Raw genomic sequence first — 9,988 nt, forward strand, 5'->3', positions numbered from 1 at the left:
GCCTCTACATTGTTTAAAAAAAAAGTGGAAATAAGACACATTTCCAAAAAATAAGGGTGCAGAATCTGTCTGTCTAACAGCGCTAACAATGCATACCTATAACTTATCTAGTATGAGCTCTGGGATGGCTTTAGCTCAGAAATTTGATGGACAAAAAAAAATGAATACTTACACAAAATACATTATACAGAATCTCTGTAGGTATCTGTCCAACTCTCAGTTCTTATTCAACACAACAGAAAGTAAAGAGGCACCACCTTCAGCCTTTCTGCTTTACAAGGTTATTATTATTTATCTCAAGGTGAATTTTCTAATAAATAGACAAGTATATTAGCACAACAAAATACACAAATCACAAAAAATAATCAGCAAGGTTAAAAAAAGCCTTTGCCCAGCCCTACTTAAGATACCTTGCCTAATTCCACTGCAGTACAGTAGGTGCTACTACAACAGTAATATTGCAGGCGTATGTGTGTAGATTATTTTGTGAGTGTGTGTGTTAGAGGCTGTTATATTTTTAGATAGGGCTGTGCCTATCTAAATGTCTAACAGCAGGTTAATGACTCCCAGACTGACAGTATATATAGCAGCAGAGCTGTTGGCAGTGTCACCACCCTGGTCACTCAGATTATCACCACTCAAGGTACAGCTCCTTGACCTCTGCAGGATGTGAGAGATATTAATGGCATTCAAAACTGAGTCAAAATACAAATCTAATACTTTTTCAAATGGTTTGTTTCTCTCTGTGTGCAGGGAGTTTGAAACAGCTTAAAGATGTCCAGTGAGAGGAACCCAGAGGTGGTTGGCTGCGGCGCGTCCATCATGAAGAACGTCTGGGAGATCAGAATGCGAGAGTATGAACTGAAGATAAAGCTGGAGGAGGAACGGATACTGAAGAGCGCTCTGCCCTCGTAAGGGAATGCATGTGTATACGTGTTTTGTTTGTTTGTTTATTTTATTTATAAAGGTTTTACTAAGACCATTTTTGTTAGTTATTTGAGTCTAGAGCACAGTAAACTCTACCTTCTAACAGCCCTAAAGTATAAGAGTGTTACAGAACTTACTGTCTTAATCTCTCAGAATATTCGTTACTTCTGATAAAGCAGAACAAGTCATTTTGATGTGTAAGTCTTACAGAGGTAAGCTGGTTTCTATATGACTTTTTGTTGCACTTATTTGCACTTCCATTTTTTCATTTGGCTTATGTCCAATTCAGTAAAATGAGCCCAAGTCTTAAAATGTCTTAAAATAGTTTAAACTAGATTTTTACTAACTTCTAACATTTTTTATTGCTCTAAATATGAGCTTTGCTGTCACAGTGTACATGTTTTTGCACTAGCACTTTCTTTCAGTGACACCTAGATTTTCTTCATCTCTAATACCCAAGAAAATCCAGAGTTCTGGTGAAAGTAATGGGGAGAGAATAAAAGTTTAATAGATGATAATGTTGAAAGACTGACAAATTATTGAAATTAAAAGTGTTTCTTATGCCTAAAATTTGCTTTCATAAAAGTAACATAAAATATCAGGGATGATAATAATAAAAATAATAAAAAGGTAGAAAGTATGGTGTCCTACAAATAGAATTTGATCCATCATGAGACTAAAAGGTCAACAGTTAACCCTGATATCAGAGCTAAGAGAGGAGGTACATGCGCTAGAATGCCTTGGATGTCATGACACTTTAGGTAGCTCAGGCAGCTGAACTGATTTATTGGGACGTGTAATGAATACCTGAAAAAAGTGACACAAATTACAGTTGTCCCTCAAAACTGAAAGAGAGAAGGTCAGAGTGAAGTTACCGTACATTAAACATAAAAATTAAGACACTTTAAACCACAAAAAAATACAGAGGTTTCTTAATTTCCTGAACCAGGAAAATCAGATTCTGTTCTATTTCTGTCTAGGAATTTCCCTCTCTCGCTATATTCATTAAAGTGCATTTGAATTCAGTGTTTAGCAGTAGTTAGTAGAGATGGCACGATACCACTTTTTTATGTTCGATAGCGATATCATAAATTTGGATATCGGCCGATACCGATATGAATCCGATATAGTGTTTTTTAATCAACAAAACTGTTTTTAATATCTTGCTGCTTTTTGTATAAGTTCATACTCAAGTAAAAAACAAACAAACACTTAACCTATTCTGTTATACCTACATGCAAAAAATACACTGCACCCAAAATATTTCATAGTTCAGCAACACTGATCAATCTAATAAACTTAAACCTACTCCATCCTCCCTATTCTGGTATTTTAAAGAGTACTTAGCAGAAATATTAAGCAACCTAACTAATAGGGTTGCAAACTCCCAGCAAAAAAAAAAAAATAGGGAACCACCCCACCCTCCACCTCATGATGCTTAATTGACGTAATCAACTATAATTTGATGCAGTGTGGGGGAAAAAATACACAGAAATCAGTTATTTTTCAAGAATAATTAAATAGATTCAACATCTTTCTTCAACAGAATTGCAGACTGCACAGATGGTACCTTCCCAAAGGAAAAAGTACTATAGCTTACTAGGGTATATTAGACTTAATAGTTACTATATACAGTAATGGACTTCTATACATTTTACATCAGATTAAAACTTTGGGTGTAAGATTCAGATAATTATTTATTAAAAGCTTTTCCCTGTTCATGCCCTATCGGCCCCCCTGGCTAAACTTTGCTAGATCCGCCCCTGCACAGTTACCAGCCGTCAGCTACGTAGAAAAAGATCCTGGTGTAGAAAGTAATATTAAATAAATTCTAACAACAGCTTATCAAGCTTAAACGTGCTGCTGTTGTTCAGCCGCTGGTTTCCTCTTTCTGGCGCGAAGTGAGCAATAAACAAACAAGAGAGACAGACTCGCGACAGAAAAGCCGATCAGCTGATCATTGACAGGGCTGGACTGGGACAAAAAATCGGCCCGGGCATTTTGACTAGAGACCGGCCCACCAGGTATTATAGGAAAAACCATAAAGCCTTTGAATGAAAACAAACGCTGTTGTCACAGTGATGTACACTGTCTTGTTGGTATATATGTATCAGTCTAATAAACTTAAACCTACACCATCCTCCCTATTCTGGTATTCTAAACAGTACCCGAAAGTAGACTGCTTGGTCGAGTTAACCTCCTGAACTATCTACAACACATGGTGAAAACCTGAAATTAAGACAGAGGAGACTAGAGGTGAGACATGATCATTACTGATTACTGATGACAGATTTAGATATATTTTCATAAACCATTCATTTGCCACATCAATAAACAGCATGGCAGGGCAAAATATTTTTTCTAACATGGCAACCTTTAAAAAGTGAAAGGAGACAGAAAGACAGGTGAGAAAGAATAAAACTTAATTGACTTTTTGATGGCATTTTACACACAGTACTGGTACAGTATCTAGAAAATGTGGGAAAATACTGGCATCATATACAGTACTTAGCTACTTCTGAAGAAATTATGATGGGACCCTAAAAAAATTACTATGTACAATAATGGATTTCTATACATTTTACATCAGATGAAAACGTTTGTTGTAAGATTCAGATAATTATTTATTAAAAGCGAGACATTTTAAATGAGAATAAGAAAGAAAAGTATTTCTTTGTGCCCCCCTCTCCCTGTTAATGCCCTACCTGGCCCCCTGGCAAAACTTTGCTAGACCCGCCCCTGCACAGTTACCAGCTGTCAGCTACATAGAAAAGGATCCTGGTGTTATTTGTCTCTCAGAAACAGTTCATAACTTCCCTTCAACTCATTCATGTCACCTAAAAGGTAAACCTGTTTCTCCATCACCTGTTCAGCTCTGATGATTCAGTAAGGACATCTCCTGGTTTCATCTTCATGTTTCCCTCTCACCAGATAACCAAACCATATCATGACCAGCAGCTTTACAGCTGTGGCTCCAGCAAACATCAGCTGATACTAGAAATTAATATTAAATAAATTCTAACAACAGCTGATCAAGCTTAAACGTGCTGCTGTTGTTTAGCGCGACATCCGCTGGTTTCCTCTTTCTGGCGCAAAGTGGGCGATAAACAAACAAGAGAGAAAAGCCGATCAGCTGATCATTGATCAGTTTCATGATTGAAGTAGAAACAGGAGAGGGAGGGGGAGAGAATGAGAGAAGAAGAGGCAGCTGTGCAGCAAAGACACAGAATAACTCCAGCTTTGTGTCTTTTCTCATTGTAGCTGAAGTCCGGGACAAACTGTTCCTTTTCACCTCAATAAGAAACGCGTAATATTTTCTCTGAATACGAGATGATTCCGTTTTTTACAGGACGGTTGGAAACTCTAATAACTAACCTAAATAAAATAAGATAAAAACAAGTTCAACATCAGTAACATCATAGCACCCGCCCAGTGTATTAAGAAACCAGATTTTGCTAGCTGTACGCTTTTGGGGGGTGCCTGAGCACCAGCGAGCTGGGCCAGCCGGCAAGAAATAACCCTCGCATGTGGCATGTCTCTGTCAGTCCCTGCAACCACTCGTTTTAAGAAATTGATATGTATTTTTTCTATTCCAATCCATTCTTCTTTCACAGACAACAGACAGATGAGGACAGGGAGGAACAGGGGTTTAAATGCACCAAAGTGACAGTCAGAGAGAACTCGGGACAACATTTAAGGATGCAGGGACTGACAGAGACAGGTTTATCTTGCCTGGCTGGGCAGCTCTCTGGGTGCTCAGCACCCCCAAAGCTCTGATCTCTAGCAATCGCCCGGATTTCATATACAGCTGGGTGGGTGCTATGATGTTACTGATGTTGACTTTATTTTGTTCATAAGTTAATTATTAGAGTTGCCAACCGTCCTTCAAAAAACGGAATCGTCTGTATTCAGAGAAAATATTACGCGTTTCTTATTGAGGTGAAAAGGAACAGTTTGTCCCGGACTTCAGCTACAATGAAAAAGACACAAAGCTGGAGTTATTCTGTGTCTTTGCTGCACAGCTGCCTCTTCCTCTCATTCTCTCCCCCTCCCTCTCCTGTTTCTACTTCAATCATGAAACTGATCAATGATCAGCTGATCGGCTTTTCTCTCGTTTGTTTATCGCCCACTTTGCGCCAGAAAGAGGAAACCAGCGGATGTCGCGCTAAACAACAGCAGCACGTTTAAGCTTGATCAGCTGTTGTTAGAATTTATTTAATATTAATTTCTAGTATCAGCTGATGTTTGCTGGAGCCACAGCTGTAAAGCTGCTGGTCATGATATGGTTTGGTTATCTGGTGAGAGGGAAACATGAAGATGAAACCAGGAGATGTCCTTACTGAATCATCAGAGCTGAACAGGTGATGGAGAAACAGGTTTACCTTTTAGGTGACATGAATGAGTTGAAGGGAAGTTATGAACTGTTTCTGAGAGACAAATAACACCAGGATCCTTTTCTAAGTAGCTGACAGCTGGTAACTGTGCAGGGGCGGGTCTAGCAAAGTTTTGCCAGGGGCCAGGTAGGGCATTAACAGGGAGAGGGGGGCACAAAGAAATACTTTTCTTTCTTATTCTCATTTAAAATGTCTCGCTTTTAATAAATAATTATCTGAATCTTACAACAAACGTTTTCATCTGATGTAAAATGTATAGAAATCCATTATTGTACATAGTAATTTTTTTAGGGTCCCATCATAATTTCTTCAGAAGTAAGTACTGTATATGATGCCAGTATTTTCCCACATTTTCTAGATACTGTACCAGTACTGTGTGTAAAATGCCATCAAAAAGTCAATTAAGTTTTATTCTTTCTCACCTGTCTTTCTATCTCCTTTCACTTTTTAAAGGTTGCCATGTTAGAAAAAATATTTTGCCCTGCCATGCTGTTTATTGATGTGGCAAATGAATGGTTTATGAAAATATATCTAAATCTGTCATCAGTAATCAGTAATGATCATGTCTCACCTCTAGTCTTCTCTGTCTTAATTTCAGGTTTTCACCATGTGTTGTAGATAGTTCAGGAGGTTAACTCGACCAAGCAGTCTACTTTCGGGTACTGTTTAGAATACCAGAATAGGGAGGATGGTGTAGGTTTAAGTTTATTAGATTGATACATATATACCAGCAAGACAGTGTACATCACTGTGACAACAGTGTTCGTTTTCATTCAAAGGCTTTATGGTTTTCCTATAATACCTGGTGGGCCGGTCTCTAGTCAAAATGCCCGGGACGATTTTTTGTCCCAGTCCAGCCTGATCAATGATCAGCTGATCGGCTTTTCTGTCGCGAGTCGTCTCTCTTGTTTGTTTATTGCCCACTTCGCGCCAGAAAGAGGAAACCAGCGGCTGAACAACAGCAGCACGTTTAAGCTTGATAAGCTGTTGTTAGAATTTATTTAATATTACTTTCTACACCAGGATCCTTTTCTACATAGCTGACGGCTGGTAACTGTGCAGGGGCGGATCTAGCAAAGTTTAGCCAGGGGGGCCGATAGGGCATGAACAGGGAAAAGCTTTTAATAAATAATTATCTGAATCTTACACCCAAAGTTTTAATCTGATGTAAAATGTATAGAAGTCCATTACTGTATATAGTAACTATTAAGTCTAATATACCCTAGTAAGCTATAGTACTTTTTCCTTTGGGAAGGTACCATCTGTGCAGTCTGCAATCTTGTTGAAGAAAGATGTTGAATCTATTTAATTATTCTTGAAAAATAATTGATTTCTGTGTTTTTTTTCCACACTGCATCAAATTAAAGTTGATTACGTCATTAAGCATCATGAGGTGGAGGGTGGGTGGTTCCCTATTTTTTTTTTTTTGCTGGGAGTTTGCAACCCTATTAGTTAGGTTGCTTAATATTTCTGCTAAGTACTCTTTAAAATACCAGAATAGGGAGGATGGAGTAGGTTTAAGTTTATTAGATTGATCAGTGTTGCTGAACTATGAAATATTTTGGGTGCAGTGTATTTTTTGCATAAGGTATAACAGAATAGTTTAGTGTTTGTTTGTTTTTTACTTGAGTATGAACTTATACAAAAAGCAGCAAGATATTAAAAACAGTTTTATTGATTAAAAAACACTATATCGGATTCATATCGGTATCGGCCGATATCCAAATTTATGATATCGCTATCGAACATAAAAAAGTGGTATCGTGCCATCTCTACTAACTACTGCTAAACACTGAATTCAAATGCACTTTAATGAATATAGCGAGAGAGGGAAATTCCTAGACAGAAATAGAACAGAATCTGATTTTCCTGGTTCAGGAAATTAAGAAACCTCTGTATTTTTTTGTGGTTTAAAGTGTCTTAATTTTTATGTTTAATGTACGGTAACTTCACTCTGACCTTCTCTCTTTCAGTTTTGAGGGACAACTGTAATTTGTGTCACTTTTTTCAGGTATTCATTACACGTCCCAATAAATCAGTTCAGCTGCCTGAGCTACCTAAAGTGTCATGACATCCAAGGCATTCTAGCGCATGTACCTCCTCTCTTAGCTCTGATATCAGGGTTAACTGTTGACCTTTTAGTCTCATGATGGATCAAATTCTATTTGTAGGACACCATACTTTCTACCTTTTTATTATTTTTATTATTATCATCCCTGATATTTTATGTTACTTTTATGAAAGCAAATTTTAGGCATAAGAAACACTTTTAATTTCAATAATTTGTCAGTCTTTCAACATTATCATCTATTAAACTTTTATTCTCTCCCCATTACTTTCACCAGAACTCTGGATTTTCTTGGGTATTAGAGATGAAGAAAATCTAGGTGTCACTGAAAGAAAGTGCTAGTGCAAAAACATGTACACTGTGACAGCAAAGCTCATATTTAGAGCAATAAAAAATGTTAGAAGTTAGTAAAAATCTAGTTTAAACTATTTTAAGACATTTTAAGACTTGGGCTCATTTTACTGAATTGGACATAAGCCAAATGAAAAAATGGAAGTGCAAATAAGTGCAACAAAAAGTCATATAGAAACCAGCTTACCTCTGTAAGACTTACACATCAAAATGACTTGTTCTGCTTTATCAGAAGTAACGAATATTCTGAGAGATTAAGACAGTAAGTTCTGTAACACTCTTATACTTTAGGGCTGTTAGAAGGTAGAGTTTACTGTGCTCTAGACTCAAATAACTAACAAAAATGGTCTTAGTAAAACCTTTATAAATAAAATAAACAAACAAACAAAACACGTATACACATGCATTCCCTTACGAGGGCAGAGCGCTCTTCAGTATCCGTTCCTCCTCCAGCTTTATCTTCAGTTCATACTCTCGCATTCTGATCTCCCAGACGTTCTTCATGATGGACGCGCCGCAGCCAACCACCTCTGGGTTCCTCTCACTGGACATCTTTAAGCTGTTTCAAACTCCCTGCACACAGAGAGAAACAAACCATTTGAAAAAGTATTAGATTTGTATTTTGACTCAGTTTTGAATGCCATTAATATCTCTCACATCCTGCAGAGGTCAAGGAGCTGTACCTTGAGTGGTGATAATCTGAGTGACCAGGGTGGTGACACTGCCAACAGCTCTGCTGCTATATATACTGTCAGTCTGGGAGTCATTAACCTGCTGTTAGACATTTAGATAGGCACAGCCCTATCTAAAAATATAACAGCCTCTAACACACACACTCACAAAATAATCTACACACATACGCCTGCAATATTACTGTTGTAGTAGCACCTACTGTACTGCAGTGGAATTAGGCAAGGTATCTTAAGTAGGGCTGGGCAAAGGCTTTTTTTAACCTTGCTGATTATTTTTTGTGATTTGTGTATTTTGTTGTGCTAATATACTTGTCTATTTATTAGAAAATTCACCTTGAGATAAATAATAATAACCTTGTAAAGCAGAAAGGCTGAAGGTGGTGCCTCTTTACTTTCTGTTGTGTTGAATAAGAACTGAGAGTTGGACAGATACCTACAGAGATTCTGTATAATGTATTTTGTGTAAGTATTCATTTTTTTTTGTCCATCAAATTTCTGAGCTAAAGCCATCCCAGAGCTCATACTAGATAAGTTATAGGTATGCATTGTTAGCGCTGTTAGACAGACAGATTCTGCACCCTTATTTTTTGGAAATGTGTCTTATTTCCACTTTTTTTTTAAACAATGTAGAGGCTGCAAAGCATCCTTTATCAGATTGCTTCTTGTAGATCAACTTGGCTTGCCGCTGTAGCTCCATAAACTGGCCCTGTTGCAGTCAGTAGTTAACTGATTTTCTAAACTTCTCAATTTTTGCTGAACACAATTTAAAAAAAACAAAAAAAAACCATCAATGCTGCAGTCATGTTTATCATTGTTAGAACTTGCGAAGAGCAACAGATATGGACCAGTGCTGGTACTATGTTGCTTGGGCGGGAAAGATTGTTTGTGGCACTCCTCACTATGACCATTTTTCATCCATCACATGGTTGGGTTAGAAGAAATAGAAGTGAATCCAGTTACCTGTGTCAAACAGCTGAAACACTTCTATTGGTCAAGAATACACTACATTACACCCACACTGAGTTCTAACGGCACTTGCATTGACAGAAGTCTTTATTCTAAGTATTCATCGACTTAGCAGGCCTGAAGCACTGCATGACTTCAGTCATGAAATAGGTCTGAGACCTTTGGCTGCCTGCAGTGGTCTCCTGCTGGTCCCAAAGCCTGAATCTGATCACCACTGTCATGTGTTATTTCAGGTTTGAGTTTTATGGGGCATCTATCAAGCTCACACCTCGTGCCATAAATGTACAGTTGGAAATGTCAGACATCCTGGAACATGCTGAAACAGTCCAATAACAGGCTTATCTTACAACAACCAGAAACATTTACTGCAGACATTATTTTAAATCAACATAACTCCTTTTTTTATTACAACAAAATTATTTTTTCTCTTGTTGACAGATCTTTGGCATTCTTTCTGGGAGGCCCCCTAATAGGGGTTCTTTAACCTATAACCTTTCTTCCCTCACCTCCAACCTACAGCTTAGATTTTGTCTCGTGACCCTCCACACCACAGCTTTGGAATGCAGTCTGGTATTCTGGGAATTCACTGT

The 9,988-nt window shown here is 37.8% G+C and overlaps 1 protein-coding gene across 2 annotated transcripts in view; it reads left to right on the top strand.

Moving 5' to 3' along the window:
- The first annotated feature begins 576 nt into the window (after positions 1-576).
- Positions 577-9,988, top strand: part of LOC102299244 — a 23,300-nt gene continuing 13,888 nt past the window's right edge. The window contains exons 1-2 of one of the 2 annotated variants that reach the window (XM_005945914.2): positions 577-643; positions 754-911. In XM_005945914.2, the coding sequence (XP_005945976.1) occupies positions 775-911 (137 nt within the window). In that variant the 5' untranslated portion in view covers positions 577-643; positions 754-774. Of the gene's footprint in view, positions 670-753; positions 912-9,988 lie in introns of both variants that reach the window. The other variant, XM_042213533.1, reaches the window with a different exon arrangement.

Source organism: Haplochromis burtoni, unplaced genomic scaffold (genome assembly GCF_018398535.1).
Source record: "Haplochromis burtoni strain Fernald_Lab_line unplaced genomic scaffold, NCSU_Asbu1 Contig_449, whole genome shotgun sequence".
Lineage (NCBI taxonomy): Eukaryota > Metazoa > Chordata > Actinopteri > Cichliformes > Cichlidae > Haplochromis > Haplochromis burtoni.